At 37.7% G+C, this 20,708-nt stretch overlaps 1 protein-coding gene across 1 annotated transcript in view; it reads right to left on the bottom strand.

Annotated features, from left to right (window-relative positions):
- The window catches only part of LOC130915341 (collagen alpha-1(I) chain-like), a 46,248-nt gene that overhangs the window by 13,666 nt on the left and 11,874 nt on the right, over window positions 1-20,708 (bottom strand). Inside the window, exons 13-19 of the mRNA XM_057835301.1 lie at window positions 17,611-17,664; window positions 17,422-17,475; window positions 17,290-17,343; window positions 12,820-12,891; window positions 7,684-7,719; window positions 1,936-1,980; window positions 1,828-1,860 (exon numbers count right to left, since the gene is read on the bottom strand). Of these exons, the coding sequence (XP_057691284.1) occupies window positions 1,828-1,860; window positions 1,936-1,980; window positions 7,684-7,719; window positions 12,820-12,891; window positions 17,290-17,343; window positions 17,422-17,475; window positions 17,611-17,664 (348 nt within the window). The remainder of the gene's footprint in view (window positions 1-1,827; window positions 1,861-1,935; window positions 1,981-7,683; window positions 7,720-12,819; window positions 12,892-17,289; window positions 17,344-17,421; window positions 17,476-17,610; window positions 17,665-20,708) is intronic.

The following is a 20,708-nucleotide window of genomic DNA, read 5'->3' as shown; positions in this document are numbered from 1 at the left end:
GAAGTGGAACGACATTTATTGGATAATTTAAACTTTTTTAACAAATAAAAAACTGAAAAGTGGGGCGTGCAATATTATTCGGCCCCTTTACTTTCAGTGCAGCAAACTCACTCCAGAAGTTCAGTGAGGATCTCTGAATGATCCAATGTTGTCCTAAATGACCGATGATGATAAATAGAATCCACCTGTGTGTAATCAAGTCTCCGTATAAATGCACCTGCTCTGTGATAGTCTCAGGGTTCTGTTTTAAAGTGCAGAGAGCATTATGAAAACCAAGGAACACACCAGGCAGGTCCGAGATACTGTTGTGGAGAAGTTTAAAGCCGGATTTGGATACAAAAAGATTTCCCAAGCTTTGAACATCTCAAGGAGCACTGTGCAAGCCATCATATTGAAATGGAAGGAGCATCAGACCACTGCAAATCTACCAAGACCCGGCCGTCCTTCCAAACTTTCTTCTCAAACAAGGAGAAAACTGATCAGAGATGCAGCCAAGAGGCCCATGATCACTCTGGATGAACTGCAGAGATCTACAGCTGAGGTGGGAGAGTCTGTCCATAGGACAACAATCAGTCGTACACTGCACAAATCTGGCCTTTATGGAAGAGTGGCAAGAAGAAAGCCATTTCTCAAAGATATCCATAAAAAGTCTCGTTTAAAGTTTGCCACAAGCCACCTGGGAGACACACCAAACATGTGGAAGAAGGTGCTCTGGTCAGATGAAACCAAAATTGAACTTTTTGGCCACAATGCAAAACGATATGTTTGGCGTAAAAGCAACACAGCTCATCACCCTGAACACACCATCCCCACTGTCAAACATGGTGGTGGCAGCATCATGGTTTGGGCCTGCTTTTCTTCAGCAGGGACAGGGAAGATGGTTAAAATTGACGGGAAGATGGATGCAGCCAAATACAGGAACATTCTGGAAGAAAACCTGTTGGTATCTGCACAAGACCTGAGACTGGGACGGAGATTTATCTTCCAACAGGACAATGATCCAAAACATAAAGCCAAATCTACAATGGAATGGTTCAAAAATAAACGTATCCAGGTGTTAGAATGGCCAAGTCAAAGTCCAGACCTGAATCCAATCGTGAATCTGTGGAAAGAGCTGAAGACTGCTGTTCACAAACACTCTCCATCCAACCTCACTGAGCTCGAGCTGTTTTGCAAGGAAGAATGGGCAAGAATGTCAGTCTCTCGATGTGCAAAACTGATAGAAACATACCCCAAGCGACTTGCAGCTGTAATTGGAGCAAAAGGTGGCGCTACAAAGTATTAACGCAAGGGGGCTGAATAATATTTCACGCCCCACTTTTCAGTTTTTTATTTGTTAAAAAAGTTTAAATTATCCAATAAATTTTGTTCCACTTCACGATTGTGTCCCACTTGTTGTTGATTCTTGAGAAAAAAATTAAAATTTTATATCTTTGTGTTTTAAGCCTGAAATGTGGCGAAAGGTTGCAAGGTTCAAGGGGGGTGAATACTTTTGCAAGGCACTGTATATGTAAATACTGAAAAATATACTTGACACATTCAATTATTCATTTAATGATGCGCTATTTAAACTGTGGCACTTATCGGGCACTAACTGGTCCTCTATAAATCCGCAAGGTCGTTGACGTCAATAGACGTCCAATCCATTTGAACACGTCCGGGCTGGCATTCGTTCATTTGCTTTTAGCCTTCCCAGTTCAAATCCATTTGACGCATACTAGTGACAAACGCCTTTAGACTTTTAATAGTTTTCAAGAGCCACATGATTGGACGTCTATCACCGTCAATGGCTGAAACACGATCATAGCTCTTGGTCAGTTAACCAACCTGTCCTTTATCTCCACGATCGCCAGTTGCTTCCTGAAAAAAAAAGGATGCAAATGTGTAAAGAGGAAGTGTTGTGTAAATATCTCACACACATTGAATATAATGTACCTTTTGTCCTTTTTGACCCTTCTGTCCCTTCCTTCCCTTTGTACCCTGCATATGAAAATGAAAGCAGATATGACTGGAGAAAATCATGAAGAAAATGCAAAGTAGCGTACACATTTGGTCTAATCGTATCAAAACTGGAGTGCACAATAGGGGCGTGAAAATATATAGAAAAGGTGATTTAGCTTGATAGTGTCAAAAAAAAAAAAAAATACTGAAACCAGAGCCACAGACTTCATAATGATATTGACGGATCAGATTCAACCTTCACTGCGCCACGCCTTCAAGTAGGGGGCCACCCCACAATCCGCTTCAGTTATTTGCAGTCGGTCGCAGCGACACATGCAGCGATCTAACGCCAGATTTATATTGAAAAAGTACAGAAGCTGTACCGCACACAAACAGGATTGTCTGAGGAGTGATTTGTTCAAGGAGTCAAGGTAATTATTCTATTTTTCCTTTTTTCACAAGAATTTTCAACAAAAAAGCTTTTTGTTGTAAGGCTAACAGACTAGCATCATTCTACAACATATTTACGTAAAATAAATGCTAACTGCACTTTTTTTTTTTTTTTTTTGCTTTTAACCAAGAATCGAGACTTGTTTTATGTCCACATCTATAAATAACTCAGGGATTCAAGCATTTATTCACAAGAAGCTCTGTTTACATATGGCGGCGGCCGCATTGACTAACAGACTTGAATCATTCTTCGACATATTTACGTAAAATAAATGCTAAATACACGTTTGGTTTTTTTTCTTTTTGCTTTTAACCAAGAATCGAGACTGTTTTACATCCATTTCTATACAGAATTCAGGAATTTAAGCATTTATTCTAGGGCTGTCAAACGATTAAAATTTTTAATCAAGTTAATCACAGCTTAAAAATTAATTAATCGTAATTAATCGCAATTCAAACCATCTCTAAAATATGCCATATTTTTCTGTAAATTTTTGTTGGAATGGAAAGATAAGACACAAGACGGATATATTCATTCAACATACGGTAAATAAGTACTGTATTTGTATATTATAACAATAAATGAACAAGATGGCATTAACATTATTAACATTCTCTTAAAGCGATCCATGGATAGAAAGACTTGTAATTCTTAAAAGATAAATGATAGTACAAGTTATAGAAATTTTATATTAAAACCCCTCTTTACGTTTTCGTTTTATTAAAATTTGTAAAATTTTAGATAAAAAAATAAGCTAGTTGTTCGCCATTGTTGATGACAGTAATTACACCATGCGCACTCATGGTACTAACCCATAAAATCAGTTGGACCCAAACACCAGCAGAGGGTGCCAAACACCATAAAACAAGTAACAAGCGGACATTACACTGTAGTCATTTTAGTCTGTTTGAGCGGGGCATGTGTGTTATTTGCGTCAAATATTTTAACGTGATTAATTTAAAAAATTAATTACCGCCCGTTAACGCGATAATTTTGACAGCCCTAATTTATTCACAAGAATTTTCACCGAAAAAGCTCTGTTTACATATGGCGGCCGCCACATTGACTGACAGACTACCATCGGACTTCGAGATATTCACGTAAAATAAATGCTAACTGCACTCTTTCTTTTTTTGCTATTAACCAAGAATCAAAACTGTTTTACGTCCATATCTATAAAGAATTCAGGAATGTAAGCATTTATTGACAAGAATTTTCACCGAAAAAGCTCTGTTTACATATGGCGGCAGCCGCATTGACCAACAGACTTGTATCATTCTTCGACATATTTACGTAGAATAAATGCCAACTACACGTTTTTGTTTTTTTTTTGCTTTTAACCAAGAATCGAGACTATTTTACGTCCACATCTATACAGAATTCAGGAATGTAAGCATTTATTCACAAGAATTTTTAACGAAAAAGCTGTTTACATATGGCGGCGGCCGCATTGACCAACAGACTTGCATCATTCTTCAACATATTTACCTAAAATAAATCCTAACTACACGTTTTTTTTTTGTTTTGTTTTTTTGCTTTTAACCAAGAATCGAGACTATTTTACGTCCACATCTATACAGAATTCAGGAATCTAAGCATTTATTCACAAGAATTTTCACCAAAAAAGCTCTGTTTACATATGGCGGCGGCCGCATTGACTAACAGACTTGTATCATTCTTCGACATATTTACGTAGACTAAATGCCAACTACACGTTTTTTTTTTTTTTTTTTTGCTTTTAACCAAGAATCGAGACTATTTTACGTCCACATCTATACATATTCAGGAATGTAAGCATTTATTCACAAGAATTTTCACCTAAAAAGCTGTTTACATATGGCGGCGGCAGCATTGACTAACAGACTTGCATCATTCTTCGACATATTTACCTAAAATAAATCCTAACTACACGTTTTTTTTTTTTTTTTTTTTTTGCTTTTAACCAAGAATCGAGACTGTTTTACGTCCATATCTATAGAGAATTCAGGAATTTAAGCATTTATTCACATGAATTTTCATCAAAAAAGCTCTGTTTACATATGGCGGCAGCCGCATTGACCAACAGACTTGTATCATTCTTCGACATATTTACGGAAAATAAATGCCAACTACACTTTTTTTGGGGGGGGCTTTTAACCAAGAATCAAAACTGTATTACGTCCATATCTATAAAGAATTCAGGGATTTAAGCATTTATTCACAAGAATTTTCACCGAAAAAGCTCTGTTTACATATGGCGGCAGCCACATTGACTGACAGACTACCATCGGACTTCGAGATATTCACGTAAAATAAATGCTAACTGCACTTTTTCTTTTTTTGCTATTAACCAAGAATCGAGACTGTTTTACGTCCATATCTATTAAGAATTCAGGGATTTAAGCATTTGTTCACAAGAATTTTCAAAGAAAAAAGCTCTTAGTCTGTGATTCGGTAAGCTTTGATGGCCACGCCAACAATGCAGGCCCCCTATTAATCAGCCCCGCGCCCCGTGCTGCAACGATTAATCTATTAACTCGAGTAATTCGATTAGAAAAAAGGTTTCAAATTTAATATTGATGCTTCAAGTATTCGTTTAAATAAAGTGGCGCTGTAATGGTTTGTTTTGAAAGTGTTTGCATTTAGTTTTATTGATTTGGGTGGATACACTGCCCTCTAGTGGCAACAGTGAATACGACATAACTAATTTAACATGGCTTAATCCAGCTTCTCCCTGTTAAGACCAACATAAGGTAAGTTTTTGTTTGAGTTTTTAAATTTTTTTTTAAATGCATTCGTAATTTAGTTTACAAGTATTTTTAGCTGTTTTTTGTTGGAATACGAGTTTGAACGATTTGTTGGAAAAAAAAAAAAAAAAGTTTGCATTTTATAGAATTTAAGCTAGTGGACTTTTGCGATGCAAGTTAGCCAATTGTTCTTTTGTTGTACTGAGATTCTCATTTATTATCTTTTTAATACCGTTTGAGGCAAGGATCAGGTATTTAAATTTTTTATGTTTCTAATCCGTTTACTCGAATATTTGAACTAACTAGTGCTGCAACGATTATTCGATTACTTCGAGTAATTTTGCTGCTTTGAGTATTCATTCAAGTGCTTGCATTTAGTTTTATTGATTTAGGTGGCTACACTGCCCTCTAGTGGCAACAGTGAATATGATATAACTGACTCCAGCTGCTCCCTGTTAAGACCAACATAAGCAAGGTTTTTGTTTGAGCTAAGGTTTTTTAAAGGCAACAGTGAATATGATATAACTCATTTCACATGGCTGACTCCAGCTGCTCCCTGTTAAGACTAACATAAGCAAGGTTTTTGTTTGAGCCAATGTTTTTAAACGCATTAGTAATTTAGTTTATAGGTATATTTAGCCGTTTTTTTTTTTGGGGGGGGGTTTGAACCATTTCATAAGAGCATTGTTTAAACAAACAAACAAAAAAAAGCTTGCATTTTAGACTTTTGCTTAGATCCTCATTTAATTATTTTTTTTAATACCGTTTGAGGCTCAGCTCAGGTATTTTAATTTTTTATGTTCCTTAGTCGATCATTCGAACTAACTACCGTATTGGCCCGAATATAAGACGGTGTTTATTGCATTGAAATAAGACTGAAAAAGAGGAGGTCGTCTTATATTCGCGGTCTAGACATTATACCCATTCACGACGCTAGATGGCGCCAGATATCCTTGAAGCGATGTTCTGTCATGACAGATCTCAGCTACTCTCCCCATTTACGACGCTAGATAGCGCCAGATATCATTGAAGCGATGTTCTGTCAAGACATATCTCAGCTACTCTGACATTTACCAGTTTGCATTATTTTATTGCAATGTTTTTCCTTATTCAGATTTGTTTCAAGACTACAGTTACAGTTAGACTTCACTTTGATGGTTAATGCAGTTATTGTAATTTAGTTGTTTTATCACAATAGATTGATTTATTTACATTTCAAAAACCAAAAGCCATTCATTTACAAAGGTGATTGGACTTAACATATTTAAATGTTCAGATATTGAGATTAGAATGAGGCAAAATAACATGCTTTTTCACTCAAATATATTGTTATTATCATCTGTTTCAGATGTACTGTAATTATTTTCTGTATAAAAAGTAATTGGCGTTCAAAAAGTCTTGAAAATGAGGGTGTCGTCTTATAATCAGGGCCGTCTTATATTCGGGCCAATACGTTCATAGATTACTCGACAACTAAAATAATCGATAGCTGCAGCCCTAATTCACAGCCAGTCTATTGGGGAAATTATTTACACGTTACTTCCTATTTTGAGTCACTTCCTATTCATTTGGGGACATTCTTCCTTTTCAGTAACCCAAAATCAACAGGAAGTTACCCGTAAATGCCCCAAAAGGAAATTGAAGTAACCGAAAATCAACAGGAAATGCCTTAAAATGAATCAAACCTAGCTAAAAATGGTGTCAATCCTTTGTGCTGTAAAAATTATAATTTTGCTGCCACAGTTTTGTAGATATTCGGCTTTTAATTAGTAGTGATGATATCACACAGTTATATGGCAACCATGTACAGTAGAACGGAACTGCAATAAAGCCATATGTTTGTGCTAATTTGTCCTTTTTTTCCCTAAATCTGAGTTCAACCAGCCTCTATTTTGATGTAAACAATTCCCAAGATGCATTTTGCTGGGCTTTTGCACGGCTTTTTAATTATAAAGGATGTGTTTTATTACTTTTCTTAGTGACCATTTCTTTCTGGTAACACAGAAATTATATGTGATGAGCCAATAATTCATTATTTTTCATTCATTGTTCATTTTATTTGTGCAACATGAATGCAAATGGTCTTTGCTCACGTAACAACTCCCAAACATCTTAGTTTGGAGACTTCAAGAGGTAATTTTAAGCATAGCTGCTGCGTTAAGTTGTGACCAGCCCAAGTACAAAGGCTGCAGGCCAGCATACATATTTGCACTTATTCAATGCTGATATTTTCCAATATTAAATGTGTTTATCAATAGGTAATAGTGGACAACTCAACAATCAAGGGTTAAATATTATCTTCCTGCAATCAAATTTCAGTTTACCAGTTGCCATATAATTATAATCTGAGGACCTTCAGACTCAGGGTTGATGACCAAGGCCATATAAATACTATTTAAAATAAACCAATCAGATTTCAGATCCCCTTAAGCTCCACCCAGTTATTGCGCCTTAACAACATCTGGGAAGTACTATATGAACTAATTCCAAACAACTGCCCACATCTATATTAAAATTGGTGGGCTGCATCAAGAAGCAGACACTAGATTAGATGACTGGTCTCACCAATTCGCCGTCCGGTCCAGTTTCGCCTTTGGGTCCCTGAAGAACAAAACAAACACAACCATTACGATGTTTCCAGTTATTGTTTTTTTAGATGCCCGTTTCATTTTAAACAGTTTGAATGGAATAGTCCCTCCACCATTACAGGACTTCATAAAGGAAAATAAAATTCGCGTGTAAACACAAAAGGGAAAAAGTGGATTGTGAGGTGAAATGGCATAGAATTATATAAACCCAAACGGGTGATTCTCGATTCTCAAGAAGCTAAGCTAAGCTGTCGCTCTGTTGATTTTAGGGATATAGACATGAAAACATGGATTAGTTTAGTTGAAAGATGGGGATTATGATTAGGGGGCCGATATTATCGTGCATCTTTACAAATAATCAATTAAATCAATTAAAATCAATTACTAAATTAGTTGCCAACTAATTTAATAATCAATTTTTGCCTGCAGCTACAAGCAGCCCCGTTTGGGTCCTTGTTTTTGTGTGATATGAGGCTGCGCGTGTGCAAGTAATTACAGCAAGAGAGAGAGAGAGTTCACTGCTGCAACTGCTGCTGCTGTTGGGTCGCTGAATCAATAATATCATGAAGTGTCCAGAGTTAGATTGTCTTTTGTGTTGTTAGATCTAGTGTGCCTCTGTCAGAGGTGAGTAAATGAAACCAATTGTATTTTGTATTGTTTGTTGATGAGACGTTACTACTTAACACGGAGCGCTACGCTCGGTAGCGATTATGCTAATCAGTGTCTTAAGTCTCCGTTTGTCATGTGCTTTGGTGAAGCATATTAGCGCTTGAGTATTGTGCGATGGTAAAGTTGTCAAATTTCTTTTAAAAAGAAACCAAACACATAAGCCCATTCATATAATGGATAGCTCGCGGCATCAAAAAAAAGTTTTTTTTTTTTTTTAAGGTAGATTTCGGGAGGTTGTGTACTTCAAAAGTAGATCTTGGAGCAAAAACATTGGGTACCCATGGCTTGGAGTCTCCTTTCAACACAAACTCCAATTCAAACTGTAAATTGTCATACAAGAGAGTGTGCTTTGAAACTGGATTTGGATTGTATTTATGAACAACTACATTACAGTCTGCCTCTTCCTTATTTGATTTTGTTGTTTAGTTTGTTTAAAAAATAAATGAGTCATTGACACAATTTATGTCAGCGCTTTGCCCACAAGAAAAAAAAAAGTAAATATATATATCAGAGGTTGCGCTAGACTTTTTCGTTGTCTGTCATTTTGACTGACAGTGTCATAAAAATCCGGTCATAATCTACTTTTACCCGTCACATTTTAAAAATGATAATAATGACATATTCAATAGTATTTAGTTTTCATTCATTTTTAATTAATATTCTGTCCGAACAAGCTTAACAAGAGGCAAACAGACAGCGGAGTGCACCAATCAGCGACGGGCAGACGTGCCGTTAGCAAAGCGACGAGGGCAGGACGAGGGACTAGCGCGCGGAAGTAAACATACGAGGAGAACGGAGTTTATTCAACATGGCTAGCGCGAGACAGACTGTTGTCAATGACTTGTGTCGATGTGTTTTAGCTCATTTAAAACTGAATTTACCGCGGACTGGAACATATTCTCGGCTTTCCCGTTCGCCATCCGTGTTGTTGTTGAGACGACTTTCGGCGCGCAAGAGTGACGTTGCTCGTGAAGAACACGTCACGCAAATAAACAAATCTGATTTGTCGATTGATTTTGTACCTACTCGAGAGGCTGTGTCCCAGACTTTTCTCTCAGTGTTTGAAAAATACAGGGAGAACAGTCTGGCCGTGCCAGGCAAACACTCAGTTGCCTTGACATTTTTCCGAGTAAGGCCAACGAGGTCATGCATCAAGAGAGACAACAGCTAATTAATCTGCTCACTCGCCACCCTGTGGTCTGGGGGTGTGAATTGCAACCTGTTAAAATGACGGATGGACTTCAGTTTTTTCCATCACCGTTTTAAAAAACCGGTCAACGACGGAAAATATTTGGTTAACGCGACCCCTGATATATAGTCTACAACTGAGTATAAAACCCAAAAATTGTTTCTCAGTACACAATCAGACAAAAGTCCTGTTCGTTCAAATTAAAAAAAATAAAATAAAATAATAATAATAAAAAATATTATATTAATATTATAATTTAAAAAATATATATATACATACATACATACATACATACATACATACATACATACATACATACATACATACATACATACATATATACACATGTATACATATATATGTATATATATATATATATATATATATATATTTTTTTTTTAATATATATATTTTATATATATATATATTTTTTTTTTTTTGAACGAACAGGACTTTTGTCTGATTTGTGTACTGAGAAACTATTTATGGGTTTTATACTCAGTTGTAGACTACAGGAAGCTATCATAAAACATTATTTTCCAAGAAAATTGTGTCTTCATTGTTACTTACCAGTTACCACATGCCTAAAACAACTTAAAGGTAATTAAAAAAAGTGACATTTGTTCGATAATTCGATTAATCGTTTCCTTAATCGTCCGATTAATTGAGAATAAATAATAGTTAGTTGCAGCCCTATTTTGAATTGATTTTAGAGTCGCAAATTCATTACCGTAATGCGTCCACTAAAAACATGTATGGCATTATTAATATTCAATTTCATGAAAGTATGTACATTCTATGTAATTTAGCAGATTATATATGATATAATGGTTTCTTACTTTGTATTAGAAAAATTTAAGGAAAACCCAGTGTCCAACCTTGCAGCTTTCTTTACTGTTGTGCTGTGTTCATGGTCTCGTCATCAAAATAAAGTTAATCTGACCCATAATGCACCAAAAAGAAAGCAAGACAAAAGACGGCTACAAGTTAGGATTGTTCGGCCTTTTTTTATATCGTTAATCGTTAAGTTTATATGCCTACCTCCCCATCATAGGAGATCATAACCATAATGTTTTTACATATAATAATATATTAGATACTTTACTGTAAATATGTTGAAACCTGAAAAAAAAATGTCTGTGTCATAATAGCATTCTGCCATTTCAAGCTAGCTTTGGTAAATGTCCTTCATAATGCGTAATGCATAGCTTTCATGAGAATCACCCAAATGGTGGTGTCCGTTACAGGAACTGTTGCTGCCAGTATCCTGCCTGTTTCCCACCAGCTCATATCAGGATGACTAACAACATCAACGCCCCTAAAATGACAGTTAAACTGTGTCTGAAAACAAGACAGACCTGCTAACGTTACTGATCCTAATCTGAGTCGACAGGGTCAACATGGTTTTACTTTCTTTTATACATCTGTATGTATTCTTTGTATGTGATATAATGTTCTGTTGTGCTGTATTATTTATCCTATTGTTTAGGAATACAGTGGTATGAAAAAGTATCTGAACCTTTTGAAATTTCTCACATTTCTGCATAAAATCACAATCAAATGTGATCTGATCTTTGTCAAAATCACACAGATGCAAAAACAGTTTCTGCTTTCACTAAAACCACCTAAACATTTATAGGTTTTCATATTTTAACGAGGATAGCATGCAAACAATGACAGAAGGGGGGAAAATAAGCAAGTGAACCCTCTGCCTAAGGAGACTTAAACACCAATTGAAACATTTTTTTACCAAACAGTTTAAGTCAGGTGTGTGCCCAATCTCTGATGAGTGGTTTAAAGCCTTAAAGCCGCCCTGCTCACTATAAAACACACACCTGGTAAGAATTGTCTTGATGAGAAGCATTATCTAATGTGTATTATGGCTCGGTCAAAAGAGCTGTCTGAAGACCTAAGATCAAGGATTGTTGATTTGTATAAAGCTGAGAAAGGATACAAAACCATCTCTAATGTCTGGATGTTGTTCAATCGACAGTCAGAGAAGTTGTCTACAAATGGAGAGAGTTTGGCACTGTTGCTTCTCTCGCAAGGAGTGGCCGTCCACCAAAGTTGACGCCAAGTGTTCAGCGCAGAATACTCCGAGGTAAAAAAAAGAGCCCTAGAATGTCTGCTAAAGACTTACAGAAATCACTGGCACAGTCCAATATCTCTGTACACACATCAACTATATATAAAACTATGGCCAAGAATGGGAGGACTCCACGGAGGAAGCCACTGTTGTCTTAAAAAAAAAAAAAAAAGTTGTTGCTCGTTTAATGTTCGCAAAAAGGCACTTTGACACTCCACCGAAGTTTTGGCAAAATATTTTATGGACTGATGACACCAAGGTTGAATTGTTTAAGAGTAAACCACAACATCATGTGTCGAGGAAAAATGGAACAGCTCACCAACATCAACACCTCATCCCTACCGTGAAGCATGGTGGAGGGAACATCATGATTTTAGGCTGTTTTGCGTCCACAGAGCCTGGACAACTTGCAATCATTAATGGAAGAATCAATTCAAAAGTTTTGCAGGAAAACCTGAGGCCGTCAGTCAAAAAGTTGAAGCTAAAAAGAGGATGGATGCTGCAATAGGACAGTGATCCAAAACACAGAAGTACATCAACTTCAGAATGGCTTCAGAAGAACAAAGTAGAAGTTCTGGAGTGGCCAGGTCAAAGTCCAGACTTGAACCGCATTGAGATGCTGTGGCATGACCTAAAGACAGCCATTCATGCCAGACATCCCAGGAATTTGACTGAACTACAGCAGTTTTGTAGAAAAGAATGGGATAAGATTAGTCCTGATTGATGTACCAGACTGATCTGCAGCTACCGGAAGCGTCTGGTTGAAGTTATTGCTGCTAAAGCGGGGCCACAAAATATTAAATGTGATGGTTCACTTACTTATCTCCCCCTTCTGTCATTGTTTGCATACTATCCTCATTTAGATATGAAAACAGTTTGGGTGGTTTTTAGCTAAGCAAGACACTGTTTTTTCATCTGTGTGATTTTGACAAAGATCAGATCACATTTGATGGGATTTTATGTAGAAATGTAAGAAGTTCTAAAAGGTTCAGATCCTTTTTCATACCACTGTACCTGCCTTAGGACAACAGATGAAATTTAGCTACTATGCTAACTCCGTCATATTAATATTGATGTTTTTTCTTATGTATTGATTGATGTGCATTGTCCTAATCAAATAAATGAATGAAATGGAGTTGACAGTATTGTTTTATGTTGCAAGTACTTACAATTGGTCCCTGCAGACCTTTTGGTCCTAGCTTTCCATGTATGCCAGCATCTCCTGGCTCTCCACTGGGGCCCTGTTGAAAGGACAGGGATTATTAGTTTTCTCTTTATCAATATGTACATAATCAGACAAGTTCAAAGTGAAAATGAAGAAAATATAAATGTTCAGTTTCGACTCAACACCTACAGGAAGTAAAACAAAACAAACTACTAAATTTTTCAGAGTGTAAATCGCTACTTTGTTCTCCATCTTAAACAGAAAAGTGGATTATTTATACATTTTTCCATTCAGACTAGCTTCATCTTATCTTGTTACAAAGCAAATGTTTTTATTCATTCGTTTAGCTTAACAGGCTGACGCATCTTTGTGACGTTGCGTTCAGTTTAGGATGCTTACATACTAGCGTTACCCCACAACATTCTAAGTGTAGCGACACTCACATTGTTGAGCGCACCCTTAGCGTCGTTTCCTAGCGATACCAACCTACATTTTTGAGGTATTTACAGATACATGCTAGCCCTATGCCTCGACAGGACATAAATTTAAAGCTAACTATTTATTTAAACATACTTCAAAAGAAAGTTTGCTGTGATCTGGCTCTCAGTTGCTAGCGCTAACAAAGCTAGCTTTACCGGACTTTAGCTAACACTCTATGGATTTTCATGATGAATTAGCCTTTTTCTTTAGATTAAAAAAAAAAAAACAGCTATGACAAACCTGGCGTTATCGCTTCTTAATGGCTAGCGTTTTTTATCAAGCACTTAGAGGATTTTATAGCCTACGAAGACTTCGTTTGATACTTGGGACAGGCACTGTACATATTAGCGTTACCCAACAACACTGTGAGTTACCAGTGTAGCAACGCTCACATTGTTGACCGCACCCTTAGCGTTGTTTCCTTGCGATAGCATTCTACAGTGACTTATTCAAAGGTACATGCTAACTTCATGCCTCCAGAGGACATACATTCAAGGCTAACTATGTATAGTTAAACATATTTCAAAAGAAAGTTTGCACCGATTTGACTCTCAGTTGCTAGCGCTAACAAAGCTAGCTAGCTTTATCGGACTTTCATTAACACTCTAGGGATATTATCGATAAATAGGGCTTTCTCTTTTCGACTAACAATGGGCGGATTTAAATAGATTAATAGATTTTAAAAAACAACGTCAAAAAACAGCTATGACGAAGCTGCCGTTAGTGCTTCTTAATAGCCAGCGGTATTTGTCAAGCACTTAGAGGATTTTATAGCTGACAAAGACTTTTGATGCTTGGGACAGGGACTGAACATACTAGTGTTACCCAACAACACTCATGAGTCACCATGTGTAGCAAAGCTCACATTGTTGAGCCCACCCTTAGCGTCGTTTCCTAGCGATAACATTCTACAGCGTGTTATTTACAGGTACATGCTAACTATATGCCTTTACAGGACATTAATTTAAGGCTAACTATGTATCGTTAAACATTTCAAAAGAAAGTTTGTCACGATTTGGCTCTCAGTTGCTAGTGCTAACAAAGGTAGCTAGCCTTATTGGACTTTTGCGAAGACTCTAGGGATTTTATCGATGAATCGGGCTTTCTCTTTTTGGCTAACAATGAGCGGTAAGCTAGATTTTAAAAAAAACAGGGACAAAAAAACAGATATGACGAAGCTGCTGTAAGCGCCGCTTAATGGCTAGCCATTTGTATCAAGTACTCAGAGGATTTTATAGCTGACAAAGGCTCGTTTGATACTTGGGAAAGGGACTGTACATATCAGCGTTACCCAACAACACTCTTGAGTAACCAAGTGTAGCAACGCTCACATTGTTGACCACACCCTTAGCGTTGTTTCCTAGCGATAACATTCTACAGCGTGTTATTTACAGGTACATGCTAACTATATGCCTCTACAGGACATACATTTAAGGCCAAATATGTATAGTGAAAGAAAGTTTGCCACGATTTGGCTCTCAGTTGATAGTGCCAACAGAGGTATCTAGTCTTATTGGACTTTAGCTAAGACTCTAGGGATTTTATAGATGAATAGGGCTTTTCTTTTTGGCTAACAATGGGCGGTAAGTTAGAGGACGTACAGTGCCTTGCAAAAGTATTCGGCCCCCTTGAACCTTGCAACCTTTCGCCACATTTCAGGCTTCAAACATAAAGCTATAAAATTTTAATTTTTTGTCAAGAATCAACAAGTGGGACACAATCGTGAAGTGGAACAACATTTATTGGATAATTTAAACTTTTTTAACAAATAAAAAACTGAAAAGTGGGGCGTGCAATATTATTCAGCCCCCTTGCATTAACACTTTGTAGCGCCACCTTTTGTTCCAATTACAGCTGCAAGTCGCTTGGGGTATGTTTCTATCAGTTTTGCACATCGAGAGACTGACATTCTTGCCCATTCTTCCTTGCAAAACAGCTCGAGCTCAGTGAGGTTGGATGGAGAGTGTTTGTGAACAGCAGTCTTCAGCTCTTTCCACAGATTCTCCATTGGATTCAGGTCTGGACTTTGACTTGGCCATTCTAACACCTGGATACGTTTATTTTTCAACCATTCCATTGTAGATTTGGCTTTATGTTTTGGATCATTGTCCTGTTGGAAGATAAATCTCCGTCCCAGTCTCAGGTCTTGTGCAGATACCAACAGGTTTTCTTCCAGAATGTTCCTGTATTTGGCTGCATCCATTTTCCGGTCAATTTTAACCATCTTCCCTGTCCCTGCTGAAGAAAAGCAGGCCCAAACCATGATGCTGCCACCACCATGTTTGACAGTGGGGATGGTGTGTTCAGGGTGATGAGCTGTGTTGCTTTTACGCCAAACATATCGTTTTGCATCGTGGCCAAAAAGTTCAATTTTGGTTTCATCTGACCAGAGCACCTTCTTCCACATGTTTGGTGTGTCTCCCAGGTGGCAAACTTGAAACGAGACTTTTTATGGATATCTTTGAGAAATGGCTTTCTTCTTGCCACTCTTCCATAAAGGCCAGATTTGTGCAGTGTACGACTGATTGTTGTCCTATGGACAGACTCTCCCACCTCAGCTGTAGATCTCTGCAGTTCATCCAGAGTGATCATGGGCCTCTTGGCTGCATCTTTGATCAGTTTTCTCCTTGTTTGAGAAGAAAGTTTGGAAGGATGGCCGGGTCTTGGTAGATTTGCAGTGGTCTGATGCTCCTTCCATTTCAATATGATGGCTTGCACAGTGCTGCTTGAGATGTTTAAAGCTTGGGAAATCTTTTTGTACCCAAATCCGGCTTTAAACTTCTCCACAACAGTATCTCAGACCTGCCTGGTGTGTTCCTTGGTTTTCATAATGCTCTCTGCACTTTAAACAGAACCCTGAGACTATCACAGAGCAGGTGCATTTATATGGAGACTTGATTACACACAGGTGGATTCTATTTATCATCATCGGTCATATAGGACAACATTGGATCATTCAGAGATCCTCACTGAACTTCTGGAGTGAGTTTGCTGCACTGAAGGTAAAGGGGCGGAATAATATTGCACGCCCCACTTTTCAGTTTTTTATTTGTTAAAAAAGTTAAAATTATCCAATAAATGTTGTTGTACTTCACGATTGTGTCCCACTTGTTGTTGATTCTTGACAAAAAAAAATAAATTTCATATCTTTATGTTTGAAGCCTGAAATGTGGCGAAAGGTTGCAAGATTCAAGGGGGGCGAATACTTTTGCAAGGCACTGTACATTTAAGGCCAAATATGTATAGTGAAAGAAAGTTTGCCACGATTTGGCTCTCAGTTGCTAGTGCTAACAAAGGTATCTAGTCTTATTGGACTTTAGCTAAGACTCTAGGGATTATATGGATCAATAGAGCTTTTGTTTTTGGCTAACAATGGGCGGTAAGTTAGATTTGAGAAAAAAATAAAAACGTTTAAAAAAAAACAGCTATTACAAAGCTTCTTTTAACACCTCTAAATGGCTAGATATTTTTATCAAGCACTCAGAGGAAGTTACAGCTAACAAAGACTTTGTGCGATGCTTGGTGCCCTCAAGAAGTACACATTAATGCTCGATTGTGCCACTACAAAAGCTGCTATGCTAGGGCTGGCACTGATAAACAAAGAAGCAGCTATGACGAAGCTGCTGTTAGCGCTTCTTCACGGCTACCTGTTTTTATCAAGCACTAAGAGGATTTTATAGCTGACTAAGACATCATTTTATGCTTGGTGCCTAAAAATAACACACTATTGCTTAATTGTGCTACTACACAGCTGCTATGCTAGGGCTAGCCCAGATAGCCGTTATCCCCGAGGTTTTAACATGACGAAAATCAAGCCCGTGAATTTTTTTTTCTTCTTAACCTATCCTATTCAGCTGCTTAGACACAAAGAATGGGAATCTGAGTGTCCTGATGGTCTGAATAGTTTGATTGTATCACATGAAGTGTGATATCCTTCCATTGTGCTTGCTCATACACGTGACCTTTAAAAAATGTGTGTGCACTGCTTACTCACCACAGCGCCCACTCGGCCTCGAGGCCCTCTCACGCCACGGTCGCCTTTGCTGCCCTGCAAAAGTTTTGACGAATATCCTAAGCATTACATTGTACTTAATATAGTCATACATTTGTATAAAGTGGTTGTCACCTTAGCCCCGAAGGAACCCGGCTCTCCCATCAGCCCCGGGACACCTATTGGACCCTAAGGAGAACAATTATGAATGAGATCTTTCACTGCCATTGACGGTTATGAACGTCCAATCCATTTGGACTGGGAGCGAATGACCACATGCTAAGAGGCCATACTGTACATGTATATTATTTATTAAAAACTCACATCTTCTCCAGGGTCACCATCACTGCCTGGTATGCCACCGATACCTTTGGAGCCCTGATGAGGAGATAATTAACCATTTTTTTTGTTTTAGGTTTTACAGTACATGAGAAGTAAAGCATCATTTTCAGTTCATGAAAAAACAGCCACGTGTCAGAATTGTTCTGAACTGAGAGCATCTATCAAACTCATTTGCATATGAGAAAATTCCTAATAATAAATCACCATGCGGTTCGAGTCCTCATGAGTCAAGACAGAAGCTCGGGCAGGTGCATTACCACGCTGAGAATGTCATGGAAGGTCAAATGACTCACAAAAGTATTTTTGGTTTCTATTGCATGATGCTTCTGCCCTCATAAGAAGAGAGAAACCAACGTAAGTAGTTTCACTTTCCTTTCGGCTTTTCCCTATATTAGTGTATTACAGTCAGGGGTGAAAGGGGGAAGAATTTCTTGCCGGAACTCCCCGACGTGAAGCTCTCCACGGAGCCAGAAATTTTATTTATTTATTTGGGGGGCCAAAACTACTGAAATGCAAAGAAAACTGTTTTGGTCAGTTATTTCTATAACGCATACAAAAACTGATTTTCATTCAAAATTGTGTTTTTTCAATGATTTGCAAAATAAAAGATAACAAAAGCAGCTATAACCCCAACCTCCATCTCCTAATTTTTATTTTCCCTCAGTTCCTCACATACTAAATGCCAAATCTCAATTGTAACTACCGTAATTTTCGGACTATAAGCCGCTACTTTTTCTCCTCATTTGGAATCCTGTGGCTTATAGACCCTACTCACCTACGTCACAAAATGACGTGTCGCTATATCCGGCCGCCATATTGTCCGTATAGTTTTAGACCTATTCTCATTGTTTTCAATTAGTCGTGCAAGTTATAGAGCAATTCATGGAAGCCCCGGTGTTATCTGACGCTGTAAACTTATTGGATGCGTTGCATAAAAGGCGTTACGTGGAAAAGCTTCAGTTTATCCATTCGCTAGATCCGTATTTGATGCCTAAATCGATGTTTTTCGACCCGCTGTCTTCGCCGTCTTTGCCTGACACTGATATTTACAACTATCTTGTCCACACAAAATCAGCCTATTCTCACGAAAGTTTGAAAAACTTTAAGAGCTTGGAGGCTTATAAATGCTACGTTGCTGGTTGGGTGAAACAGGTCCTCGTACACGAAAATTCGGCAGGAATCTTGTGCTCGGGAAGGTGAGTTACGAAATTTTCAATTCAAAATCTTTTGTTCTTGCTAACATCCACTGTCAAGTCTAATGTATTTCATGTCATTTGTCAATGGAGCTAGAGCTTTTAATGTTTATATGGTTTAGCGATAGCACTCTCACTACATACATATATAATATGTAATAAATATGAAGTGCGATAGCACTACTCCAGATTGTCCCTAGTTGAATTTATTTTTTGGCTTTTGACCTCAATAGTGAAATTGTAAATTAAATGTATGACAACTGTCTTATTATCCCCTTATAATTATATATTTTCAGGTAGTTCATTCACAACGTCTGAGTGTATGTTGTCGGCAATTAGCCTCGCAATGATCTTAATTGTGGTTGTCAGCCCAAAACCCTCTAAATATATATTAAATGCATCTTACCAGATATAAAATGACTACTACATAATCTGTGGTAGTCGTTTGGAGCCCAGTTTTCTCGTCGAATTGCAGCAGTCAATCTCGCTCTCCTCTCCGGGTCTCTCGGAATACGGTAAAACTTCAAGTCTCTCCGTCTATCGTCTCTGTTTTTGCAACCGACCGCCACACACGACTTCACCATTTTGATTATTAATGTTAACGAGCAGAAAAACACGGCATAATACGAGGAATTTACGAAGCGCTAATGCATTAACATGACGAGTATACGGACAACATGGCGCGGGGGCGTGTCTGTGACGTCATGTGAGTAGGGTCTATAGTCCAGTGCGGCTTATTTGTTGATTTATTTGGGTTAATAGGTACACTTTATTTGACAGCAGCATCATATGACTGCCATAAGACCGTAATAATTATGACATGACAGTATATTGGCCATTAATGAATGCTTATGACAGATGTCATTCAGTGTCTTCCGGCAAATTGTTTCACTAACTGCATTTATGTCCAGCTCGGATCTTTTACATCCTTTCAAAAGGGAGATAATTTGCCGGATGACACAAAATGACATCTGTCATGAGCATTCATTAGTGCTAATGGCAGTGTCATGTCATTATTATTATGGTCTTATGACAGTCTTATGGCACCACTGTCAAATAAAGTGTTAGCAAATTAAATATCTAGTAATTAATGAAACAACTAGACCAGTAACTGAAGAAACAATTAACACAGAACATGAATTTTGATTGATTTACATCTGTAGCACTGCAATGCATGCTTGGTGGCATGTTGGACAACAACAGTGTTGACAGCAGGTGGCAGCAGAGGTCAACTGTCTCCCCCAAGAGAACAGTGACGGCAAAATTGAAGCCTCTTGAACCAATGTAGCAATGGTGGTTCATTTGGTCTTATGACAGTCTTATGATGCCGCTGTCAACAAAAGTGTCACCAGTTGCTATCTTTTGGTGTAAATATCTCACAATACAGTGAGGACAGCTGCGGCTTATAGTCCAGTGCGGTTTATCTACAAAGAAATGCCGTTTTCATTTCAGATTTGGTGGGTGGCGGCTTATAGTCAGGTGCGCCTTATAGTGTGAAAATTAGGGTACTAAAGAACATAGGATGTATAAAAATTGAAGATAATGTAACCATTTACTTTTTGCTGTGTTTTTTAATAATAAAGATATAAGTAACATAAAATTTGCCCAACGAAAGCCCCAAAACATCACTGCTCTAGAGGAGATCGGCATGGAGGAATGGGCCAAAATACCAGCAACAGTGTGTGAAAAGCTTGGGAAGAGTTACAGAAAACTTTTGGCCTCAGTTATTGCCAAAAAAAGGGTACATAACAAAGTATTGAGATGAACTTTTGGTATTGACCAAATACTTATTTTCCACCATGATTTGCAAATAAATTCTTTAAATATTCAAACAATGTGATTTCCTGTTTTTTTTTTTCCACATTCTGTCTCTCATGGTTGAGGTTT

The sequence above is a fragment of the Corythoichthys intestinalis genome, chromosome 4, assembly GCF_030265065.1.
Source record: "Corythoichthys intestinalis isolate RoL2023-P3 chromosome 4, ASM3026506v1, whole genome shotgun sequence".
Lineage (NCBI taxonomy): Eukaryota > Metazoa > Chordata > Actinopteri > Syngnathiformes > Syngnathidae > Corythoichthys > Corythoichthys intestinalis.
This window is presented reverse-complemented; position numbering and strand designations above follow the sequence as displayed.